The sequence below is a fragment of the Manis javanica genome, chromosome 12 (genome assembly GCF_040802235.1).
Source record: "Manis javanica isolate MJ-LG chromosome 12, MJ_LKY, whole genome shotgun sequence".
Taxonomy (NCBI): Eukaryota; Metazoa; Chordata; class Mammalia; order Pholidota; family Manidae; genus Manis; species Manis javanica.
The window spans coordinates 4,261,069-4,286,936 of record NC_133167.1 but is presented as its reverse complement, the minus strand read 5'-3'; the positions used below and the strand labels follow the sequence as shown (position 1 = coordinate 4,286,936).

General features: G+C 48.2%; 1 protein-coding gene across 16 annotated transcripts in view; it reads left to right on the top strand.

The window, feature by feature from the left end:
- The window catches only part of AGAP1 (ArfGAP with GTPase domain, ankyrin repeat and PH domain 1), a 513,333-nt gene that overhangs the window by 310,784 nt on the left and 176,681 nt on the right, over window positions 1-25,868 (top strand). For all 16 annotated transcript variants that reach the window (XM_073217944.1, XM_073217945.1, XM_073217948.1 and 13 more), the window contains one exon: window positions 17,244-17,348. In XM_073217944.1, coding sequence (XP_073074045.1) covers window positions 17,244-17,348 — 105 coding nt within the window. The remainder of the gene's footprint in view (window positions 1-17,243; window positions 17,349-25,868) is intronic.

Here is a 25,868-nt window from a genome sequence, read left to right as displayed (position 1 = left end):
CTGGCCAGGTCTCTCTGTGACACGTTCAGCAGGGTGACGTGCTTCACAGGAGGGCTTACCTTTCTGTTTTATAGTTGTCACTTCTGAAATCTCAGCACCAGTTATGTTAAACTAGGATGACTAATGGCCCCTTACCAATTTTGTGAAGGAAAAGCAAAGCAGAACAGGTTTAAGAGAAGAAAAAAAGAAGGTACTCCTCAGTCACATAGAAACATGGCGTTGCTGATGCCAGGTACTACGGCTCTTTGGGGAGGCGTGAGGAAGTGGCAGGTAAGGGCTGATCAGCCAGGTGCCAGGTAGCTGAAGTCTACCTGGAGAACGGTCACTTGGCTCTATCAGGGAGTCAGTGGTGGTGTGGCAGGCATTCCAAACTCCGTCATTAATATATTCAAAAGTAAGTGTTACCTGAAATTCTAAATGCCCTTTGCCATTCTTTATTTAAATACGATCATTATTTTTTACACATAGTTATGAATCAATTACAGATTTAATTAATTCCAAGCTCATTGTACCTTGGATGTGTCATTGAAGTTCTAGAAGTTGAGTTATACTAAATTAAAAATAGGATGATTTCATGTTAAAATTAGAGTTTAAGGCTTCCTTTTCTTTAGAGTCACTGCCCAGGACCTTTGATTTTTATATTATAAGTACTTATCTATTCATTTCTGGTTCTCTTACTTCCACAATGCTGGAAAAACCAGGAAGCCTGAGCGATTCCACTTAATTTGGGTCTGGGGACATCCTGTTGAATTAGGGACAGGATGCTGGTAAATGGACGATCAGGCATCGGGTGGGGAGCACACATCTGGTCTTCATGCCGCAGAGGCTGCTTCCTTCCCCAGGAGGTCAGTCTTGTCTCAGAAGCACCGAAAGTATTTGAAGTTTCCATCTTAATGGAGCACCACTGAGGCTGTAGCTCTGTGTCCTAGGTTTGTTCAGATCTCCAGTGGCTCACCCAGATCACCTGGGTGTGTGTATGAGGGAGTGTACCGCACCTGGTGTCACCAGGGAAGGGGGTGTTGGCTCACCGAAGCGGAGGGGTGACCCCAGACAGTGGCATCGGGAGGCACCTCTTAGCTCTGATCTCTGGGTTCAGGCCCTGTGCATTCTTGTGCTCCTTGTGCAGAACTAAGCACTTGAAGTTCATGTCCTTTTCACATCTAAGGCAGCAGTCGACTCAAACTGAAGTCCCAGAAGTGGTTCCTGCTAGTTGCGAGCAGCCCCACTTGGACAGCCTTTCAGTCCAAAACCGAGTCTGTCCCTGTGACTTCAGGATGAAATGTGCAATAGCAAGGCTGTGACTTGACCTAGGCCACGTGTCGACCCAGAGCACGCAGGCCATAGGGGAAAAGGCCCATTTCCTCTGCAGAATCCAACACCTGGGACCATGAGAATAGGGGTGTGGCACAGGGCAGCCACCAATAAATGTCCCCTACCCAGAGTTTTCATTCAATTTCAAAACTTCAGATAGTGCTGCCCACTTGACAGGTCCCTGAAAACCCCTTGCAAGTAAGGTCCAGCCCGGGCCATGAGCTCTGGTGTTTGAGAAGTCTGGTCAGGCAGCATCGAGGTGAGAGCCGTGCCTGAGAGGATATCGCAGAGCAGAAAGGCAAGCAAGCCCAATTCCACCATCCTTCTTGGGCCCAGACTGGTTTATGTGGGAGCCTGGCATTCCTTGGGGGGCACCCACTTTGGAATGCACCCGGATTCTGAATCAGCAGTCAGCCCAGGGGGAGGCAGCACCTTCCCAGAATGCTGCTCTTCGGAGCCTTCCCTGAGCACCGCCAGGAGTCCTCAGACCTGGCTCCCTCCCTGTCCCTGTCCCTGTCCCTGACCCTCCTAGGTTGCTCAAAGCCAACCGTCGAGGAGCATGACACCCTTCTTTCAACCATTACATTTAAAACAAAAACAACGAAAGTGAATCTACATGTAAACCTGACTGTTGCATATCACACATACATTGCTGTTTCTCTGCATGTGCGTCACACGTGAGTGACACAGAAATATACTTCCTTGGCTGGCCAACCACGTTTGGACAGTAGCAAATACACAGTCAGTTAGCGATAAGGCAAAACTAATAGGGAAAGATTTTCAATGTGTGCCTGTAACTAATTTCCGAGAATACAGCTCAGAAGTCATCTGGGAATTGATTGGGTATAAAGAAAGGTTTTCCAGTTAAAAGCACTGAAGAACCCAGAACCCCAAAAAAATTCATCCTAAAATATGTCTTTTGATCTTGCTTTTTTTTTTGCCAGACTGTTTTAATGTACTAGGTGAGTGTAGCTGCATTCGGGGCTGCTGCGTAGTTGATCACGGGTAATTTTCATTGTTTGGCCAGAGGGTTGGAGAACTAGCAAGATAACATGATTGTACAAGCATTTCAGTTAGTATTGCCATTTTTGGGAAATGTAAATCTTAACTGCTCAAACCTTTAACTTTGTATAAATTCAAATTGAACATAATTAAGGCTAAATAGTCATCTTCAACACATTCCATCAGCAGTACTATACAAAGAAAATTTAAGTGGGGCATATAAAATTGTCATTCATTTAATTCTCTTTAGTTGGTAAGCAAATTACTATTCATTGTTCTGACACATTTTATCCTAGGTTTTAGTAGTATTTCTTAAAAAATGAAAAGATACTGCTATAGAATATGAGCATAACATTTTTAGAGAAACATTAAGCTTCTTTAGCTGCAACATTCTAAAGGGCTTTTTATCAATGAAAAGCACTTTTCCTTATAAAAGTTCATGCTTTTTTTTTTTTGAAAGACCTTTAGCCTTTAAGTTGGCAAAGTGATACTCAGAACATACACATCTACTTGAATTTATTTAAGATACAGTAATTTATGAGGAAGTTATTTTAAAACTACAAAATGTAGAAAGCAGATCTTTTAAGTAGTTCTTAAAGACTCTTATCCAGAGATGATACAAAATAATGAATATGAATTCTTTCACAGTGACTTACATTTGTGTGCACAACTATATGTACTCTTAACATGATGTGCACTTCCCCTTTGTCAAAAGTTACCCCGTATCCATCTACCATGAAAGGTCCATGTAACATGAAAGGTGGTTTCCTTCCACGCCTATGAAATGGATGAGCTGAGAGAGACTTCCTCATATTTTAATGCCAGTCCTCACACTCAGAGAACAGGGCCATCAGAGCTGGTGGTAGCGAGGAGTATTTGCCGCTGTAATTGACAAATAATACCCCTCATAAATACTGCCAGTCTTTTCAATTAGTTTCATCTAAAATTCGGGCTACAAAATGATGGCCTGTCAGCGGACAATGAATGGCAAAAATTAATAAATTGTCTTCTAAATAGAATGGACACTTAAGAAAAATTGGGCAGCCAATTTAGCACAGCATGAAGCGTGGGGAACCTTTTGTACTGATGCTGGGCACTAATGTCGTCTCCATCTTTATTAATGGTGCTCGGTGGCTGCTGACAGTTTTGTTGCTAGTGGCAACTTTCTTCATTAAAATTAAAGCCAGCATCAAATTCCATTAGCTGTACTCTGGGCACCTTGCATTTTCTTATACATACTGTTTCTTTTATTAACTCCCTCTCCACCCACAAGAAGTTTTAAAAGAAGTTAAATGGGAGGAATTATTTGCCAAGGCCAGAGAACCACACTCTGTTCTTCACGAAGAATGGTGGTTACTTGTTCAGAGGCCGCATCCTAATATCTACAAACCTCTCTTTTTTGCCCTCTTCTTACTGAATTGGGAGCATATTAGCTCTAAAAAAAATACAAACTTTTTTGGGTCTGCCAGCTTTCAGATAGGAACAACTAATTAGCATCAGGCTAATTAATTGCCTTTTCAGTTTTTTCCTTTTTAATGTTCTGGCCTTCCAGGTCTGACTGTATTTCCACAGCTGACAGTTCCTTGACACAATTGTAGCTTGAGGCTTGGAGAGACTTGTGTTTGGCTAACTGTTAAGGAATGCCTTAAAGTTATTTTCCCAGAAGGCATTACTTGTATCTGTAGAACAATTTCAACCTTGGAAGGAAAAAAAGTGAGCTTTGCTGAACAAGTTTTGAACTTTGTCTGAAGAGCGGTTGCCTGTCTTCTCTGCACCCAAAGCCGTTCAAAAGCCTGAAAGGCCTCCACCCTGGAGCTGAGAAGTAACTTGGCTGAGCAGGGCGCCAGAGGACAGCTCAGGGGCACAGGGTGGGTGTGCGGCCTGGCGGCTGTGAACAGCGCCCAAGAACACCTGGGCGGGATCACTAACCACGCGGGTTGCTGCCCCTCCCACCCCGTCTCATAATTGCTTGCTGAGGTCCTGAGAAATGTGAAATTTGGGAGCTAAATATTCGCCTCAACTGTTTTTTTTTTCCTTCAACTTGTATCTTGCACTGAAAGAAACCCAGGTACTCATAAAACAATACAAAGTTAAGTGCCAGGCATTGAAGGGAAAAGGCATTTTACCAGAAAACTTAGACCCTGGAGAACACAACTTACCTCTGAGCATCCCGGTGCTCAGGGCAGAGAGGAAACACAGCTCTGAGCTCTGCTGAAAGTCATTGCGCACAAGCTTTCTGCATTTCTTTAACTTTGTCTTAACTGACTTGAAACACGGATTGCAGCTTTTATTATTTTTGTGAAATATAAGAGCTAGCTCTGTCCAAGATACCGCTTTCTCCAGACCCTCTCTTCTAACAGCCTCGATAAACATTGATGGTATCTAGGCAGTGTTAAAGAGGGCCCGACAGGTGAAAAACCTGTCTGCCTGGTGCTCAATTTTAGATTTTTTTTTTTAATGGAAGAAGTGGCTGAGATTCCAAACAGCCCGTAATTAAAGGTTGTACAGCATTTCGCTTTGCAGAGAGCTGATTGTTGCTGTCTGGTTTTTTTTCTAGTATTTCTGACACTTTAATAGTGAAGTAAATCAATCAAACAGCTGTTAAGACGGTTCTGTTGTCCATCCTTCTGGAGTCATCTTAAATAACAAGATGAAGAACAGCACATCAAATAGTGTTTCAGTTAGTTGTGTTCAAAAAAATTAAGTATTCATTAGAACTGTATTTTTGCTAAAATGTGCATGTGCGATTATTTAGTATTGTTGATGGGCCCGTGAAACGAGTGGCACCGAATCTCTGTACGTGGAACAGCCGGCTGAACCCCCGAGGGCTGTGCTCCCGCTGCAGACCTCCCCCTCCAGTATCTGAGCCCCGCAAGGAAACAATTGTTACTTGATGACTGAACCCACTAATATGTTACAGGAAATGGGGCATGAAATGCAATACTTTATATATAGTATATACTAAGTGATTCTTATATTGAAACAACAAGGCCATTTTTAACTTGCTGACACAATATTTGCAGTGTTTCATCATTAAATTGTCCTGATTAACAATCAGCTTCTATAGTGGCACCACAGGAGTAAATTTTTTTAATGTGATGAATCAGAGAATTTGCTGAACACCACTTCATCCTCTTTTATTTTAAAAATTCTGTCACTTGAGGACTTTGGAGTGAAGTAAGGGATAGTCTTTTTTGCATGGTCATTTCCCTAAGTGCGGTTCCGACTGCCGCTGAGGATTGCATCTGGGTCTTCTGTATTAGCAAGGCATCCCAGGCACCATGCGATCTTACTCCATAATCAGGGAAGGCATTTCTCGCTGACAGCAGCAGCAGTCTCTCTGTGTTATAGACTCAAAGTTGGCGTGGAGAAGACACAGAGAGGGTGTTTGATAGGAAAGGCAGCACATCCCAGCTGTCCTGTGGTCACCGTCGCGTCTCTCACCCCCATGTGTTGCCTGTGTTCGGCAGGGTGGCCTCTGCCTGTGACTTGGGGCCCTGCATGCTGACGGCTGTCTCCCTTTCCTCGATTCCAGGCTCGTTCAGACAGATGAGCTGATAGTTGTCAGAAGACCCACTGGGGTCCCATGTGGACAGCTGGTGGGCTGGTAGGTACACTGGTTCCTGCTCACCAAGGGGGTGATTCTAAGGATGGCCTTTTCCTTCTGTAAGGAGAAAGGCGTGTGAATAGGGTCACAATAATAGGATTGGAGCCCTATGGACAGCATGGGTTCAAATTTGAGTTTTGCTACTCAGTTTTGTTGCACATACTACTTTGCACAGTTGAATAATCTCCATGCAGTGTGTCACCGTTCATGGTAATAGTTAAAACTACTCAGTTAGTTGTTCATTCATTCATTCACCCAACAGGCAATTTTTGTACATCCGTTAGTTACTTGCTAGGTCGTAGGAAACAAAAACGGGCAAAATGAGAACAGCCCCCACATTGTTAAGCTGATGTTGCAGAAGCTAAGGAGCCAGACAGGGAGGTTGCTGATATGTGTGGACAGAAACAGGACGTGAACCACATACAGTTTTGATTTTCTTTTGGTAGCCACATTGGAAAGGTTTTTTTTAATGAAATTAATTTGAATATGTTTTATTTAATCCAACATATCAAAGGTAATTGCTTCTTCATGTAATTGATATTAAAACGTTATCTTTTCTCAGTTTTTTCATTCATACGTGCAGCACATCTCAGAACCGACCACACGTAGTGTCCTCTGTTGTCACGTGGGGCTTGTGGTGGCCCTACAAGACAGCAGGTCCAGGCCCTCCTAGGCAGTAGGGCCCAAGCTGAAGCAGGGCAGGTGAAGTGGGAGGCACCCGGGCGAGCACCATGGTTAGCTGCAGCTCTCTGGACCGGTTGAGCTTGGCTACTGGGGGCACCGGGTAGCCTGCACAGTTGTGGATGGGATTTCCTAGGGGAAGAGTGTCACCTGGGAAGAAAGAGCTCTGAGCAGTGGCAGCATTTAACAGTCATGTGGGTGAACGATTGGCAGGAATGCAAGAGAGAAGCTGGAGGGAAGCGAGGACGCGTGGGCGGCAGGGAGAACATAGTGCTGGTCAGGAGGAGCGAGGAATCCCCCCTGCAGGAGACTAAGGGGTCGTTTTTGTACCTGATGCGTGTGCTTCGGACCCTTACTAGGCACAGGCATGCCACTCGCGCGTTGCCCAGGCATGTATAGTGTCTGGAGGAGACGGCGGGGCTCGGCTTGTTTCCTTGAATAAAGCAGCTGCGGGTTTTTGTTGCTTTTATATGAATTCCTCTCTGCCGTATTCTCACATCACCGTGCAGATGCACAAATTGTATTTTCTAAGGTGCTGGCCATCACCTTAGGGTAAGGGATCCCCCCACCCCCACCTGCAAACCCGCCCCGTCCCTGGCTCGCCCCTGACCACCAGGACGCCTGGGTGTGCTGGCCTCCTGGGCAGGCCACTGAATTCAGTTTCTTCCTGACTATGAGCGGAGTCCATCTCCAGGCTGGGCAGCACCTTTCTGCCTTGTTTGTCGCTCTCACGTCGTGGTCGGGAGGAGAGGCTGGGTCTGGAGGGGACGGAGTGGCTCTGCTTGGCTGTGTGGCTCCCAGAGGCCCCGGCGCACGGCGGGCATGGAGGCTCCTGGATGTGTCTCCTGGCAGCCCAGCTGGTACCTGGGATACTGTCACCCCTGCCGCTAGTGATGGAAAGAGGCAGGGGGAAGGGGGGAGGGAGGAGAGCAGGTGACGGAGAGCAGGACCACTTAGAAAACTCAGGAAGGGATATCAGTCCCAGAGGAAAACCTGTGGGCCCTTCCCTTTCCCTCGGGCGGGCGAGGGAGGTGATGGCAGTCAGGGGCCCCACGTAGAGCAGCTTCCTCGTTCTTGCTTGGAATCACTTGGTTCCTGCTGGGACTTAATCATTCCAGGCAACCCGACGGGAAGTATCAGTCTCTGGCTTCCTTGGCCTCTACGTGGTTTTAAAAGGGGGCAAATCTGGCAAACTTTTCCTTCACCCATCATTGTTCTTGGTCTTGTTACTCGGTGGACACGGAGTTAAATTGGATTCCATGTCCATCATTATTAAAATGTGAAGTGTGTCGGTCACAAAGCCTACATTTCGGGGCAGTTAGCTGAACAATTCTTTATTATCCCAAATTACTGCTGAGCTCTGGAGAGGGGAACGGTTTAGCCAATTATTGCCATTTGAGCTGGATTTGTGGGTGATTAGCTCCTGGTCGAATCCAGTCCCGGCCAGCACTTTGAAGCCTGGGCCGTGTGATTTTCTCAGCAGTGAGGTAGGAATAGACGCGGCTAATGACAGGAAGGTCACGGGGCGAGATGACCTGTGTGTGGTGCGGGTTTGGGTTTCGCAAATAGGGCATCGACAATAACAAGTGTGTCACTAACCCTGCCGTGCATAATCGGGGCTTTATAGGATTGTGGGAGCTGCTGATGGCTCAATTAGAGTGTAACCCTTTGTACCTTACAACCTGGCGGAATGACAGAAACATTACCACCCAGAAAGGGGAGGGGTCGCCAGGGAGCTGGTTAGAGAGCCACAATCATCTCGTCGTCCCTTGGCCCCCCACCCACACTGCAGCCCCTCCCCAGGACCGAGCAGGCTGGGAGAGGAGCCTCTGTGCCGTAAAGGATCCTCTGGAGCAGGGCCTTGGGAGGCAAATATTACTATTTTTAAAAAGTCCGGTTAAGGGAGCTTCCTGTTGTTTCTATGGAAACATGTCAAACTAGGAAGAACGTTACAGTGCAGTGATCGTGGTCGCGCTCGTGGGCCTGGCCGGAGGGTCTGGTCTGTTATCCCCTTTTGCCAAAACTTGTATCAGGGCATCACATGTGTGAGAATTTGCTGGAAGTTCTCTGTTTGAGAAGGATCTGCAGACACCAGTTAATCGGGATGGTTTCCTGGCACACAGTGAATGGTCATGTCATCGATGTGCTCCCTTCGGCTCACGGGGTCCGGGGTCCCTGCAGTCTTGTCCTTTTGTCCCACTTGCCCTTTTCTGTTAAACCCTGCACCCTATATTGAGGGGGGGGTCCCTCATCCAGATGTGTTTTAATTAAGTGGCAGCGTGTTACTCCCTCTCCATGTTTTTATTTGGTTTTAGGTTTTCAATGGAATGCTTTTGTATTTGGAGATTTTTTGGAGACATTTTAGAACTAGGAATGGCTGTAAATCAGGTGATCGTCAGGCCTAACCATGCACCAGGTACTGGTAGGGGAATCTGGGAGCCAGTCGGCTCTGACTGTCCACCTCACTCCTGGTCCCAAATTCCCAGGACACGGTGGGAGAGGACCATGTGTCCATTTGGGGTCCTCTGGTTTGGAGGTGCTGAGTACCTGAAGGACATCCCATCAAGAATGAGAAGCGAGACTGAAGTGAATGGGGCACTGAGAGCTGAAGATACAGGTGTGACAAGGGACACTCCCAGCACCGCCCCATCCCTGCACTGGCAGGTGAGCCCCAGGCTGGGTCCCGTGGTGCGCAGCCTGTTTCCACACCGTTGTATCATCTGCTCAAGCTGCCCTAATGAAGGGCCACACACCGGGTGCTTTGACAACAGACATTTCTTCTCTCTGGTTCTGCAGACCCAAAGCCCAAGGTCATGGTGTCCTCGGGGCCGTGTCTCCTGAGGCCTCTCCTGGCTTGAAGATGCTGTGTTCTCTGTCCTCACAGAAGATGGTCTTCCCTCTGTGCATGTGCATCCTAATCTCCTCTTATAAGGGCACCAGTCATTGTGAATTGGGGCCCATCCTAATGGCTTCATTTAACCTTGATTACCTCTTTAAAGACCTATCCAGATACACTGGTGTTCCAAGGTGCTCGGGGCCAGGGCTTCAGGTGCATCTGGGGAGGAGCAGTTCAACCCGTAACAGCCAGTATCTTAACGGTCCAGGAGGTATTGTTTCAACAGAGGTTATGGCAGCCCGGAGACTGTGACCCCACAGCTCATAGCTAAAGGGTAAGGGGGTGTTCACCAGGATGGTGGGGAGTAAGGGCAGGGTACAAGGAGAGCATTTTGGGGAGAAAGAATAGAATTTGCTGATTTTAAATAAAATCGGTGGCTGTGATTGCTCCTGCCTAGTTCCATGTCTTTTGGGTTGGCTTCGCAGCTTTTGTCTCTAAAGGGCCGAATAGCAAGTATTTTAGGTTTTGCAAATCATGTGACCTTTCCTGTGACCCCTGAGCTCTGCCAGTGAGGGTGATAGCCACCACACCCGCAAGTGAGCATGGCTGTGTTCCCATCAGATGCTATTTACAAAAGAGGCGGAAGATTTGATCTGGCCCCCTGGCCAGACTGCCAGCTGCAGTCCGTAGGGTTCCCAGCACTGAGTGCCTACAGAGCACACGGCGCTGAGAGCTGTTCAGCAGGGGTGGGCACAGTGATCAGTCAGGCACCTGATGTTCACGATGCGCAGCTGTGACGTCAGCATCAGTCCCCAGGGCTGGGGACAGAGGAAGCCAAGATGAGGCCTGTGCAGACTGCAGCCCCACCACCCATGGTTCAGTGTGTGACTCTCCAGTCCTTAGGGTTCATGCGTGTTCTTGGTTAAGTGTATTTGTTATCTGCAAGGGTCAGATGGGTAAGTCTTCCCTCATGAGAGAGGGGTGCGGGTAGTGCGCCACCCTCCTCGGGAAACCCCTGCACTTCCCTACCTTCTAATGACAATATTCCATTCACCTGCCACCTGCCCAAGTGTGCTTCTCTAGGTGGTTTTTTAAAGTCATTTAAGCATAAGTCAACCACATATTTAATGCATATTACAGGAAAGACCTTAATGAGAATAAAATGAACACAAATGTGAAATTATCTAGTGTCTGTACTCTTGGCTTCGACTTAAAGATGCAGCTTTTCTCTGCCACACTTTAGAAATTCATGGAAACCTTTAACTGTTAAAATGAGAATCTTCAACAGTATTAAGAATGCAAATCATAAAACCAAGGAACATTAACAGGTGCTTGTTATAGAATCGAAGTACTCACACGCCACTTTTTTTTTTTTTTAACCAGAAACATTAAACATTTCTGAACTTGTGTGGATGTTTATAAACCATGGAAAACTATTGTCTTTTTAAACTTGGTAATTAGGAAGCTATTGGCACACCCTCAAGTGCAGCCAGATAATTCAATTTATATCACTGCTAAATCACACATTTACTCGCCTTTACTTTCAGCCAAATGCATGCATGGCCTCAAGTGGCTGTTAAAACAGATGAGAAATGCTGCCTCAAGAGGAAAGATCCGCGCTTCATGGGCATGACTGTTGATCTCATCTTTCCATGGAGCAGCCTGCAGCCGGCTGTTGCTCCATTGCCGCATAGGACCCTGGCCATTGTATGTTCCCCCGTGTCGTGGTGATCTCTGTGCGAGCAGACACCAATGCCACTCGGTCCCTCACACTCAAAACAAAGACTGATTTGCCTGGTTAGGACCCCCAGTCTCTGATGCAGTCAGTAAATCTTTGTTGGTAAATAATTGCTATCGAGCAGGGTTTTAATATAAATTTATGAGTGGTGTTTTATCACAGCTTGGGGCTGCAGCAGGCACTGAGTGATGGATTTCAGATAGCACCTACATTCATTACATTAGCTTTGTAAGTTATTTAAAGCTTGTACACTTAACATTGCTTTTGGCTTTCAATGACCTCGTGGGACTAGGCAAAGAATACACACGACTAATAAAGAAATTGAATCCAAAAGACAATTCTCTTTGCTCCACAGTTGAAAAAGTTCCCTGAACAAAAAAAAAACAGGAAGTGCCTGCCTGGAATCCTGATATTTTTTTGGTTGTACGTCATTAAAATGACCATCTTTCTGATGCGTCAATAAATTAACTAGGTGGTAGCAATTAGATCAGCATTTGCCATTTCCAAGTAAGAGAAATAGTAAGGTGTCACAAAGCCCTTAAATTTCTTAACTCTGCACACAAGCAAAAGATGTTAATGCTTTGGAATTGGTCTGGAGGGGTGACAGCATAGCGTAGGGGTTTGTGGGTATAGACCGTTGCTCCCGGCTCTTCTGTCTTGAGTGTTGTCGCTTGTAATTAACCTGAACCATAGTGCTTCAAAACCATAATCTTCTTATCATTTCACATGATTCTGTGGGTCAGGAATTGGGACCAGGCTTTTGGGGGCAGCTCATCTCTGCTCCACAAGATGCCTTCTTGGGCTGGGTCATCTGATACCATTTCTTCCCTCGTGCATCTGGTACCTGAGTAGATGTAGCTCTGATGGCTGGGGGTTGACACCCTGGGTCAACAGTCATGTATCTAAGACCTTGTTCTCCTCCACATCGTCTCAGGGTCTCTCTCTATACTCAGTGTCCTCAGTTAGACCAACTTATTACAAGTCTGCTCAGGGATCCCAAGGATATGAAAACAGAATCTGTCAGCTTTCTTAAAGCCTCAGAAGAACAGGTCCAGCATAATTTCCACCACATTCTTGGTTAAATTGAGTCAGAGTGCCCGGGGGCCACACACAGAGCTGGCTTTTGAGGGTCACCTTTGGAGATTAGCTACTTCAATCTGCTCTCACACATGCAAAGTACCCTCACCCCATCCCATCATGGAATCTGGCTCAGTGCAGGATTGTCACCTACGTCAGGTGCCCTGGTGGATGAGGGGCCTCGGATATGATCCTTCACGTCTGAAAGACCAGGGTACTCAAGGCAAGGTATCTTACACATGCAAACACACCCAGTGCTGAGTCAGGTCAGGGGTCAGGTGTCCACAGCAGACACCCTCATTCCAGGGCGGAGGGGAGGGACAGACAGTCCGGCACAGGCACTGGTGCGGGCCAGCTGTGAGCCCTGCCAGGCGCATGCTGCTAATCCACCCGTCCTCGGCACAGGGCGTGCAGTTCTGCTCCCTGGCGGCATCCTCCTTGGCCCTGGGCTTTGCTGTCTGAGTGAACCTTCCTGATCCACAAGAACTGGCCTGCATCCCCCGCCTGTTTCCTGCTGTGCTTAGGGTGACCATCCAGAGGCCCTTTTCATTTTGAATTTTTTTCCATTTATATGGAGTTATGGTATAATTCCTTTAGAAACCTTGTGGCTGTCCTTTGTGTCAAATCATAACCCATTCATTACGCAGAAGCCAGACCACAGATCCCTAGCTCTGATGCACACATCTTCTCTAACTGTTAGGCTCTACGAGGCCCTGCCTCAAATCTTTGAGTTCTCAAGATAAGGCCACACTCCCAGTGTTCATTCTGAGATCCTGTCTGCTGGCGTCCCCTGGATTTGATGTTCATTATGAGGCCCTTACTCTGAGTTTCCTACTAGTAGGAGAAGCTGGGAATGAGAAACCATTTTTCTCATGTTCTAGTCGAGCAAGGTTTTTACATTGGAAATATTTTCTCATTCTTCTTGAAGACTGCCTTGAGCTCCTTACTTCTCCTGGCTTAGTCAGAGCCAGAGCTCTCTGCTCAGCAGCCTCCGTAGCCAGGTCCCTGCGTGGGTGCCCTCACCACACCGCGTGTTCTACAGGCAGTGGGTCTGCTGGCCTTCCACCAGGACACTGCTGGGCCCCCTTCCTTCCACCTCGGGGGGTTTTCCTCCCCGTCCCGCCAGCCTCAGCTACTTCCTGGCCTCAAGCCAGTGCCACACAGTTTTGATTTTTGTTACAGCAGCCCCGGATGCAAATTGTTTTTCTTACCTATTGTTACATAAGAATCTACTCCCAAAACTTAGTGATTTGAGAAAAGTCATTATTTCTCATTATTCAGTGGTTCAGAACTACTGAGCACAGCATGGCTTCTCTGCCAGGCCTCCCAGAGCAGAAGCTGCCAAGATTTCTTAAGATTTAAGCCCAGGGTAGATAGCGTCACTCGTGTTGATCCTGTAAGGTTACAGTGAGTCCCAGGCACCCTGCGTCAGCTTGGGGTGGTTCACACATGGGTACGAATACTGACAAGTAGGGCACGTTGGAGCTGTCTTTGGGGACTAGCCACTGTGCTGGTTGGTCACATAACCTCTCTGCACCTCGGTGGCCTCATCTGTAAAATGGGGACAGTCATAGTAACTCCCATCGGGTATCATGAATTTCTCTGGGTTAATGCTTGTAAGGCTCTTAGAGCAGCACCTGGCTCACAGTGTGCCTCATATTGTTTTGAAATAAAAAATTTTAAAAACAGTTGCATAAGCCACATAAGAGTCAGATAAACCTGTAATTGCTGTCTACACTATGACAGCTGGTCAGCAAGAAACAATCCTAAGCAAGAGATTATTTTTACATGGACAAAAGTGGCATCTGAAAGATGGAGCAAGGATGAGTGTTGACATTCGTGCGGCTTTGCCCCAGTTACATGGACTCAAACAGACCTAGAATCACAAGGGCCATTGGCACTAGCCGAGGCTGCTACCGTCCACAGCACCTCTGGCAGAGAGCCTTCCGGCTTCTGTCACCTTCTGGCTAGTCGGAGCGGGACATCATGTCCGCTAGAAATTTAAAATGAACTGTTCTTAGCATCTTCCGTTTTCCTGGCATGCAGGTAGTAAGTGTTGAGCGTTTAGGATGACAGAAGCACAGGGAATAAATGAAGTCCAGGGGCTCAGCCTGATGCAGCGACTGGCTGCCAGGACGTTAGGGTCCTTGTTGCATCAGTACAAATTCAGCCCAAAGGGACACTGTGCATACATGCTTTTCCTCAGGCACTTTGGGGATCTGACTGTGTTCGAAGGAGAGTCCCATCGTGCCGGAGCAACTGGAACCTTTTGTTTAGAACGGACTGGCACTAGGAAGGAGCCCCGTGTATGTGGCCTTGCAGTGAGACATCTCAGGGGGCTTTGTGGTGGATCTCCTTGGTCCTTGGAAGCAAGAACATGTTGGGGAGAGGCTGCAGTCTCCCAGTGCAGCTCCAGAGTTAGTAACCAGCCCTCCACCCTCGGAGTGTAAGGCACCCCTGCTTCGGCAGCTCCAGCCTCCCGGACCACAGGCTCCAGGGATGCTCAGGTGGGACTGGGTGACCCCAGGCATGGACCACACAAAGAGGAGTCCAAGCAGGATTCAGGACTGAATGCTTTAACTCCTGGGGTTTCTTTAGATTTCTGAAATTCTAATTCTCACTTGGTACAAACACTCTTAAAAAATCAGTGTTCAGAATTAATTTCAGCAGAAAAAAAAAAAAAGAAAGCAAAAAAAAACACCTCATTTTTAACCCACAGAAGCTGTTTGCGGAGTCTCCTCATTTGTAGTCCGATTGAATCTCTGATTACAAAAATTCATCCCGATCAAAAAATCATCAGAGAGCACACGTCTCATCATGTTTCTCAGGATGGGCCCCTTTCATCAGTGATAGAGAAACAGTATCCAGTTTGCTCATTTCTCCTACTGTTTTGGATGAGCTATTTTAAAGGTTTGCAGACCGACATGACTTGGGTGCAGCTGCGAGGTGGGGAGGAAGGCAGCTGAGCGGCTTAGCCTCCCAGAAACCTTCTGGGGCCAGGCCGGACGGCAGAGAGAGGACTCCTGGGACACCAGGGTGCCCTTCAGGTCCCGCTGGTCACTGCATCGTGTGGGCAGGTGTCAGAGGTCCCTTCCAGGATGAACCATAGAATTCAAGATTGTCAGGATCTGGGTTTTCCTTCACCAAGACATTAAGTTTTCCTAACACCAAAATGAAGCAGTCTGATTTTGTTCCCCAATGTCGTCTCTTTACGTCACTTTGGTTGGACAATGGTAGTAAGTCCTTGCAGCCTCACGGGGAAGAAGGGGACTGTGAGTGCAGATTTGCTCATGGAAGGGCCCACAGGCTAGCCGAGTGGGCTGCGTCTGTCCATCTGCGTGGACCCCAGGGCTGTGAGCCGTGGCCGGGGTCTTCTCCACCGTCAGTGACCCTGCAGGGCCCCCGCCCTGCTACTGGTGGAATTCCATCTGGAATGGAGGGTGGGAGACGGTGAGCCCCCAGGAGGACTTCCCTGAGGTCTGTCATGCCAAGTCTAGAAATCTTAGAAATCCACTGGGGAGGGAAATTTAACGGTTTTAAGCAATAGCTTATTTACTATTGTGTCACAAATATGACTGCCACTCACCTACTAGTTCCCCCTGTGCTGTGAACCTGGCACTGCCTGGGAAGCCACACTTCCCTCTGGGCCTGCTCCACTCTGTCTCGGTGCCATATTTGGGTATATTGGTTTAGATTCTAAGAAATCAAGGCATGTTGAGTTATGCTGTGTGTTTTCTTTAAATGTTAAGAACTTGTGAAGAAATAATCTTCCAAAGGTTCACTTGTGAGTTGCTTTAAACATTGACATGTCTACCTCCAGAAAAAATGTTTAAAAAGTGGTCAGAGTCCCAAGCTGGCTCCTAATCCATTATATACCTGGGATTTGGTGTAAAAAACAGTGTTGTCCCAATATTGGTAATTGACCAAAACTTGAGCTTAACTATCGCATCAAAATACTTGCTTAATTTCTCGCACCGCGTGGATCCTGAGGCCCGGCAGAGTTAGGAGTGTGGTGCGGGCTGCTGAGGGTTCCCGGGGGGACTGGCGTCTCTGCTTCTTTAAGGTGTTGAGTTCCGGTTCACATTTACAGCTTTCCTTCTGTCTCAGTCTGGGTGAATAACGAGCATTCTTTGGCCTTCTCAGTCATAATTATGATCATGTGAGTCTATAAATGGATCGTAAGAGCAGAGCAAGGAAGCATTGTCCTTGTTTCACGTGAACAGGAGTTGCTTGTTGAAAGAGAGACCTCGGAAGGCCTTTCGCCCCACCGGGAAGGAGAGCGTAAAGTCAGGGTCTGGGGCCTCAGGAGCCCAGTGCTGGCACCCAGGGAGGCCCAGGGTCTTTCCAGAATGTTTGCTGGAATTGGTAGTTAAAACTAGAGTAAGTTCTCATCTACCATCACGGAAGCCTGGAGTAAACACACTTCAAAGTGTGTTGGCTTTAAAGTTTGGTCTCCAAGAAGCCCTAATGCAATTTCTGGATTAAAGTAACTTATACACAGTCCGTCTACTAAATGCTCTTACTAAGTCTGCAAATGGAATTTCATTTTTAATAAAATGAGAATCTGAAATGAAAAAACTGTAAAATGTTTTTATTTGCAAATAACATAAGAATAGAGTTAATATGTTATTTTTAGAAAAGGCAATTGAGGTTTCCATTTTAAAAGCATTATAACTTTGTGAGTTCCATATGTGCTTATAATGTGGTTATAAGAAAGCTGTATCCTTTATGTATGATCTCACATCTTTTAGCACTCAGTATCACAAAAGCTCTACACACATATGCAAAAAAGGAAATTGTTTAAATATATGTGTTGTATATAAAAGAAAGAAACATTACCAAACAAAAAATAGGCATAATTTCCATTTCAAGATGACAGGGACAGTGAAAGTTCAAAAATTTTTAAAGTACTTATGTGCCTTCCTAAAATGTACACAAGACTTTATAATATATATTTATTAGTGTGTATCTGGCTCTTTTTTCCCTCATAGGGCATGCTGCTAAAGCGAAGTGGCAAATCATTGAACAAAGAGTGGAAAAAGAAATACGTCACCCTGTGTGACAATGGCGTGCTGACCTATCATCCAAGTCTGCATGTGAGTATCGCCCCCGCGGTGTAGGTAGCAGGCGCCAGGCGCAGACCTGAGCACGCACACTGTGTGTGTGTACGGGGGTGGGAGTGGGTCCTCGTGGCACCCAGCCTCTCCCCTCGGAAGGTGAAGTAGTAGTGATTCTCCTGCTCCAGCGTGAGACCTATCAGACCCCCAACACTCCATCGGACCATGTCTCTGTCTCTTCCCCCCACAAGTAGTAGATCTAGGGGTCTCTAATTCTGCAAAGAAATACAATAAAAGGCCCAGATGAAGGAAAATTTTAAATGAGAGTAAAGAGGAGCAAGTGGTAAAGAGAAAGGAGAAGATAGCATCTATCAGAAATCCTAGAGTTACAGCAATCACATGGGAACCCAGGAATCAGCTCTGAGCAGCTGAGGACAAAAACAATAAGTTAATGCAATTCTTAAGTCCGTTACTGTTGTCAGATAAAAACACAGATCAGTTCATGGGGCAAGGGAAGCTTTTTTCTCTGCATTCATAAAATACATTGTACTGGTCATTTATAGAAGACAGGTTAAAAGGCAGAATTAATGTTATTGTCGGAGAAAGAAGCAGACCTTCTACCCAAGGCGATTTCTTTGAGAAAGTCTTTAATTCTGAAGATGGGGTGATAATGGTAGTTCCCTAATAGCACATTCCACAGATCTGGCATGTCGTTTAGCTGCCTTGATGTAGGTAAATGTATAGATTGCGATGTATGGCGTTAGCTGGTCATTTGGTTATATCACTGTATTAAGCTTTTAATTTAAAAGAAATTTAAATACTCTTAAACTTAAACTGCACAGTTATTGAAAAGAAGTTAGCAATAAGCATATTGAAGAAGATGAAAGTCCCTCCCAAATCACCACCTAAAGAACATGATGGGTAGCATTTTGGGGGGTGTGTTCCCCCACGTTTCTACACGCATGCTTTTTCCTCTCACAAGCACAGGGCCACCCTGTGTGCGCTGCCAGCCCACTGTCTGCCCGCCGTTTCTCATGGGTGACATTCATCGTGCAGAGTTGGCCTGACTGATTTAACAGTATCCCCAAAATGGGCATTTGGCAAATAAATTCACTTTGAATTATCTTTAATGTTACAAGTAACTCTGATCGGTGTCCTCTGTTTACACCTCTGTGCCCTTCTCCTTTCCCCCCAGCTTCTTACACTGAAGAGTATGTGTGCTTTCATGGCTTTGAGTATATGTTGCCAGATTCCTGGGAAAAGTGTGTGTTTCTCTCCCTCTGACAGCATCCCAGAGGGCTGTTTCCCTGCGCTCATGAACAGTTACACACACACACACACACATCTGTGTATCTTTATTTTAGGTATAAACATTACATATTACATAATAGTACATAATTTCCCAGTATGATAGGTAACAGGTTGGTGTCCTTGCTGGGATGAGTCGCCCTTTTTCCCCTCTCTTACAGTAGTGGCTTTACCTTTCAGAACCATGTCCAAACACAGGTGTCCCATTAGGCATCTCTGACTTGCCTGTGATGTTGATGGGAACAGCACCCGTGCTTCACCATGAGGTAGACGTTTGAGATATAAATCCTTTATTGTACTAAGGAAATTCCTTTGCACTTGATTTGTTTTGGGTGATTTGGGGAATAGAGTCAGGTCGCTTTTCTAGATAGCCTCCAAATCAGAGACTTCACACCAGCCAGAAGGCCTGCCTGGGGCCAGTCCTGCTGCGTCCAGGCCCTCTGGCTCTGCAGCCACACACCCTGCCCCCGTCCGTCAGACGCCACAGCGGAGTGGAGGCTGCCCTCTCACGGGCTCTGCTCTGCCTGAGACGCTGTCAGAGAGCAGAGTTCTAATTATGGACCGGTCGCTTTATGTTACTCGAGAGAGATGCAATCAAACTGTTCTTGCAGGACCCACTAACCAGTAAAAAGTAAGATTCCATTGCTGCTACATTTCAGGTCACCTTACACGCACCAGCTAAGCCTAAGCCGAGGCTTGGTCGGAGGGATGTTTGCTATTTCTTGCCAAGGGAGGAAAGTGTCACAACAGTATTTACCCGAAAATTCCTGTAGAGGGCTAATGTCCACTCACTTGTCATCCTGGCATCTTGATTACGTGATCACAGTCAGTTCTTCAAAAATTCTACACAGGCTTCTATTTGTGCTGTCCCTCAGCATTTGCCAGTTCCACTCTACACACACACACACACACGTGTGGGTGTCGTTGGAATACAGAAGAGGCGCACAGCAGGGCTTTGCTGTGTAATTATGTGGCAGGCCAGAGCCATGTCATTTTAAAGTGCAGTTCCGTTAATGCCAGTCTCCTGGGAACTGAAATCATTGATGCAGGCACACAGTCCCCTAAGGGAGTGGCTTAATCTAGGAATGGATTTGAATGACTGGAGCATGGAGAGATGCCATGGCCTTCATTGTAATCCTTCGTCAATTTTGTTTTCATAACGAAGCTTTGGATGAAAGGTTGGAGAGGTGGGGGGAGTTCCAGGTGTATTCCCTGGCGGGTGCCTAGAGGGAGTCTGCTCTATTCTAACTTGTTGGGGAACTTCCTATCTCGAGCTGCTGAGGTAGTGGGGCACACTGCGGTGCCAAGTGGGAAAAGGCATTCAAGGGCATGCCCATGGGCAGAGTCCAAACTTGTTTTAATGAGAAATTTGGGAGCATTCAGATGTGTTGCAAACCCAAGCCCCAGAATTCTACACCATGGAAAACCAATTATTTTGGTCTCAAAAATTCCAAAAGTTGATGGAATCAAATGATCTCAAACACCAGTCACACTGTAACATCCACTCTCTAGGTTTTCTCCAGGATTTATTGTGGCGGAAAGACCACTAAGGTGGGCTCGTTGGCCACGTGTGGTGATGGCAGAGGTGGTTAAATATTGGGGAAATCAGCCCAGATTGGTGGCTTGGGGTTTCATCACTGTTGGACTTGCCTTGTCACTGGCCACAGAGGAGGGGTCTACAGCGACATCAAGTGGCATAGCCTGCACCCCATTCATTCCTCTTCAGGCAGCCACGGAACAGGACCTGGCTAAAGAACTTAATATTTTTAGGTAAGCTTTCTACAAAGACGAAGTGTTTCTCAGTAGTGGAGCTCCTGGTACATACCACTAACTCCCCATGCTTAGGCAATTTACCAAAAAGAAAACTGGCCTGCTTTTTTTGAGGCTGGAGCTCTAATACGGTAATGCTGCTACAGTGGGGTGGGGGGTATTCAAGAGCAGCAGGCTTGGGTGCATCAAACCTCTACAGTTCAGACAGGTAGTAGGCGGGGCCATGCAGCAGCCCGTCCAGACCAGCATTTACTTGCTGCGGTGTGGCTCTCTGCGCTGACACAGACATATGTCTTGTGCGTGTGTGCGCCGCTCACGGTCCCCATCGGGCTGGACCCTGACCTCATCACTCATGACCTTCTGCTTGGTGATCGTGTGAAACCCAGGGAGCTGGGCAGGGTCTGGCCTCCAGGAAAGATGGGAGGGGAGACAGGGTTGAATCTGACTCACATGGAAATGGGCCCCATGGTGAGGGCCCTGCATGGTTGGAGTACAGCCCCTTCACCAGCAGCCCAGAATGGGAGCATTTACCGCGGTCAGGTGTTGCCTGTCAGACAGCTTGTCTCTCTGCATGTAAGGCTGGGTACCCCTCCTTGGACTTGTCTGGGTACCCCTCCTTGGACTTGTCTGGATGGCTCTGGCTTCGTTAGCCAAATCAGATTCCCAGATGAGCGCCCCAGCCAGTGCCCTGAACAGGCAGACAGGCGGGCCAGGGCCCAGGGCTCATTGAGTTGGGACCAGAGTAAGCTGCCCTGCAAGCCTCTGCTGGCCCCAGTCTTGCTCAGTTGCAGCCTCTGCTCCCCCGGACCCCCCCACCCCCCCGGCAAGGCCCCCTTTCCCCAGATGTTTGCTCAGGAAATGCTCCCAGCAGCAGAGGGCTCTAGCTTTAGCTTCCTTCAGACACCGAGGGAGCAGGGGACTGACCGCTTCCTAAACTCTGAACAAGTATTTTTAAGTAACTTCATTGGATGCCCTTAAAAAAAAGATCACCCAGAAGAGGTCAGTCATAATCCTTAGGGAAAGAGAGAGAGTTCCTTATGACACAGGTGTCTGTGGAAGTGTTTATGTAAAAGATCATCATTTGGACACATACCACAGGTTTCAGTCCCAAGCAGATGTTTTGCACGTATCAGTGTGTCAGAAAACAAAGCTGGCCCCTTGACAGCACAAACGGCTGGTGTGTGGTCCCAGCTGTGTACTGGGCCTGTGGAATCCCAGCAGAATGACGTGCTCTTTGAAACGGGGGTTCAGCAACAGGCTGCAGGTCATGAGTCAGGGGCATCTGGCTCTGCAGTGTGCACCTGGGCTGGTATGACGGACTTGCTGTGCACCTGGAAGTGCCAGTGGCCAGGAAGCTCCCTAAGGCTGGTCTCTGGGAGCTCAGGCAGGCTTCTACATGCACAAGGTCATTGGCAAGGGACCTCCTGCTGGGCTCTGTGGCTTCATGTCCTCTTCTGGAGCTGCAACCTCTACCCCAGCACCCACGGCCGCCCCTGGAGGCAGTGTCCCCAGAAGGGTCTTTCTGTTTTGCAGCCAAACCCCAAGCTTAGCTCCTGCACTGGCTGCTTAGAAGCCCGTCCTTGTCCCTCTGACCCACAGTGTGGCTTCACTCTGCCACTTACTGAGCCTAGGCTGGTATGTCCCCTGCACCTCTGCAGAAGTCATGGAAGGAGGCCTCTGACTTGGGCACATTTCCTGCTGTGAAAACCCTAAGTGGTGTTCTTAGCAGGAGGGCACCTGCCAGTAGGTAGCAGAGTGTTACCTGTTACCTGTGCTTGGCCAGATCATAGGAAGTGATGGTCTCTCTGGAAATCAGGGGAAATAGGAAAAGCATTGCTCCAGGCCAGACTGGGAAGTTACCTGAAAGTTGGTATTAGTGATACCTCCAGACCCCCAATTCGCTTGCTCTGCGCTCCGTGAAGTCTTGAGTCTGCCCACTGTCCACTGCCACACTCCCTAGCCTTGCCCAAAGGCTCGGCAGCCAGCAGCAGTGTCTGCCCTGGGCGGACGTGTCCTGCCTTCTGCACTATAGGCAGAGAGCAGGAGAAGCAGGCACAGGAGAAAGAAGCGATGGTAGATTCCATGCTCCTAGGGGTCCGTCGTTCCCACGCTGGGTGCCCGCGATCGTCACGGGCGTGGTGGCGGTCACAGGATGGCTGAGCACTCCGGGTGCGCTGAGGAGAGCCTCCGACCAGAGCGGAGAGGGCGGAAGGGACTTACACCCCTGGCATCGTCTCCACACCGAGTGTGTCAGCCACTGGGCTGCAGTGGACCCGGGCTGCCCCACCTGTCCGGAAGTTCCATCGTACCCGTGTGAACCCTTCTGCATACATACAATCAGGCCCTGATCCATCTAGATGGACACTGAGAAACTGGCAGCATGGCATCTGCTCTGGAAGTCTGGAGAAAGAATCCTTTGACTGGGTGGGGAGGTTTGATGATATTGTCTCTACAGTCACTTCAGACTCTTTAAGGGTTTGTGACTCTGAAATTTTCACCAGTCTCAGCAAACTGGAGCCAGGTGGACATCTGAGGAAAGCCCATCCCGAGCTTGGAGCTGCTGGGGAGGATGGTTACGTGGTGGGGTGAAGACGGCGCCTGGAACAACCCAGGGCGCAGATTCGCCTTCCTCAAGGTGCTATTACTAAATTAAACCTATGACCCGGCTTTGGTAACAGACGGAAAGCTCAAACCAAGTAATGAAGCTGCTTTGGTTTTGTGGCTGGTCCCAAGCGGAGTGAGCAAGCTCACGGTTTGCCCAGGGCGTGGGGCATTTGCTGCTAAAACCAGGGAGGTCCAGGCACCCTGGGACACGCTGGTCACCCTGCTGCAGGACCAAGCAGCTCACCTCCTTCTACCTCTCCACTCGGCATTTTGCAAAGACAACCCCAAGCATTTAAAGAAGATGAAGATAGTTCAAAGCAAGGCTTCTGACGCTGTTCCATGACCTATATATTTTTGTTTCTCTGAAAAATTGTACATCGACAAGACCTTTAAAAAGCCCCAGCTGCTTAATTTCCTGGGGGGAGGTACGTATGAGTGTCTCATGGTTTTATGACACCGTGCCAGACCACAGTCGGGGTGGGCGAAGGGCAGCCTGTCGTGTGGACTTCGGTATGAGCCTTAGGGAGCACCTTGATAGAAAAATGGGGGGGATAATGAGAAAGAACTTGGACCTCGGGGCTTCACAGTTCAGCATCACCACCTATTTATCTTCTGTGTCGAGAAAGCAGCCATCAAGGGCGCAGCTGAAATTCAGAGGTGTGCGAGGTGGGACCCCCTTAGCAGCCCTGTAGGAGTTTGCGCATGGCCACGTGGCCAAGCCAAGGACTTCTGGGGCCCTGCCCGGGAAGGCTCTGCTGCCTTAGAGGACGGGCGGTGGATGGCAGCCACCCACCCGGCCCACAAATACTTTAGTTGCTCACATTTTTAAAAATCTCCTCCTCGGATTTCTTCCCCATTCTGTGTGTTGCCTGAGTTGGAAAGGGCAATGGGTCTGTCCTTTCTCCCTGGTGTACAGAACTGGACCTCGCTTTCTCATGGGACACCCGTCCCCGGGCACATCCGGACCAAGGGGCTCTGATTCTCCTGCTCCACGCCTTGGATTCTTCTTCTTGTTGGCATTTATTTGTTTGTTTTTTCTGTGGTGAAAGATTCAAACTCAAGATTCTCCAAATTGTCAGCAGGATGCTACTATCAGTAAGTTTCTCTTCCAAAAGAAGACAGAAAATTCACCCTGTTAGTGATCAAAAGTAACAAGAAGTTGTGAATGATTTCTTCCTTCATGGGTATATTCTTCTGAGAAGAAATGAGTCAAGGAAAAGGGGATGCGTTGCAAGAACAGCAGCTCCTGCCTGTACCCACTGTTGGTAATTGTCATTTTAAAAACCCAGTCGTCATGTGAAATAAGGACCTTCTTCTTGAAGACGGAGGATTCACTGAGAATCTGTGATCAGCCTGTCAGCCAGCTGTGCACACCTGCTAAGGCAGACCTCAGATTCTGTGAGGTGGTAACCAGTGAGCTACACACGGGGAAACCCTTCCTCGATTACCCCAGAACCGTGCAGAACTCAGACTTAGCTCAAGTCTAGACGACCAGACAAGTTCAAAGCCCAGATTTGCAGACGTGATCCTTATGGCGCCTGGAATGACTGACAGCCTCCATTTCTTACCAAGAACAGTGTCAGGCCTGTTGGGTCTGTGCCTGCTGCAGTGGCATAAGTCATTCTACGAACGGTCACGTGACCGTGCCTCCCACACGAGCTCTGGCACCGCTAGCTGGCCCCAGGCGCGTGTTCCTCCCCATCCCGGCTTCTTGTGTTTCCTGTTTGCTGTCCCTTGTGCAGGCAGACCTTGGTGTCCTTCCTCCACAAGACGTCCCCCCGGATTCCACAGTGGACCAGCTGGTCTCCTGGTGCCTTCCTGCATCCATACTGCCCCATGGAGTGCAGCTCATGGGCAGGGACTGTGCCCTGCTCCCCGCTGTGCCCAGGGCTTGTGTGTGGTTGGCACACAGGCCAGTGCTTGTGGGGCACGTGGAAAGTGAGTCCTCCCAGACTGGGAACCTCACTGGTGGGGATCCTGGATCTGATTTAAAAATCCTGGTGGGATTGGGGTCAAGGGAACTACCCACATTGTGCAAGTAGACCTCCCTAAGGGTAGATTGCTTAACTCGGGTTCGAGTGGAGCACACACCTGTATGGCATTATACAAATGCCAGAAAATCCTAAAGCACTGCTGAAACTTTTTGTGAAAGTCCATTTAAAGGTAGATTAGGAAAATATATAGATATCAAGGTGCAAAGATCCAGAACCCTATGACTACTACGTTTCTGTTCCAGTCACACTGCCTGTTTGAGGCGGGTGGGGAGGGGTTCGTGATGTGTCAGACCGCCGCTGACATTTCTGTGAGGGTCTCCAGGACACAGGCCTCAGCTCTGGGGGAGACTCCCAAGTGTGCTTAGGGGGACTGAAGCCCTAAGCTCTGTGTGGTGGCACTTCGTCTGGGGTGGGACGGAAGCTTGTGTCCTGCAATCTGTGATGCTCTCTGCCTGCCCAGAAACAGCCACTGTCAGGTTATCCAAACATCAGGTGCGTGGACAGACCTGGCTTTTCAGGCCAGTGGCGCAAGGAGCTTGGTGTGTAGACTTTGTCTGCTTTATGTCGCACTTTAATGCTCTGCGTGTGTCCGAGAAAGGCTCTGAGGCAGCTGGCAACGGAGAGCTGATGCAGGAGTACGGACACCCCCTCTGTAGCTAGGAAAGCATGTAGGCCTGTGTGTCACACACAGCTACATGGACCCACACAGCTGCAGGCAGAACGTCATACTTGTTTTGTAGAAAGAAGGAAATCAAGGTGTGCTGGATCTCTGTGCATTACTTCCGTGCATCTTAGGGTTCTTTCCCATCAGGGTTCGGATCTCCGAGGTGTTGGGTCAGCCCCCGTCTCAGTCTGTTCCTTCCAGTGAGCGGGTGGAAGGGGC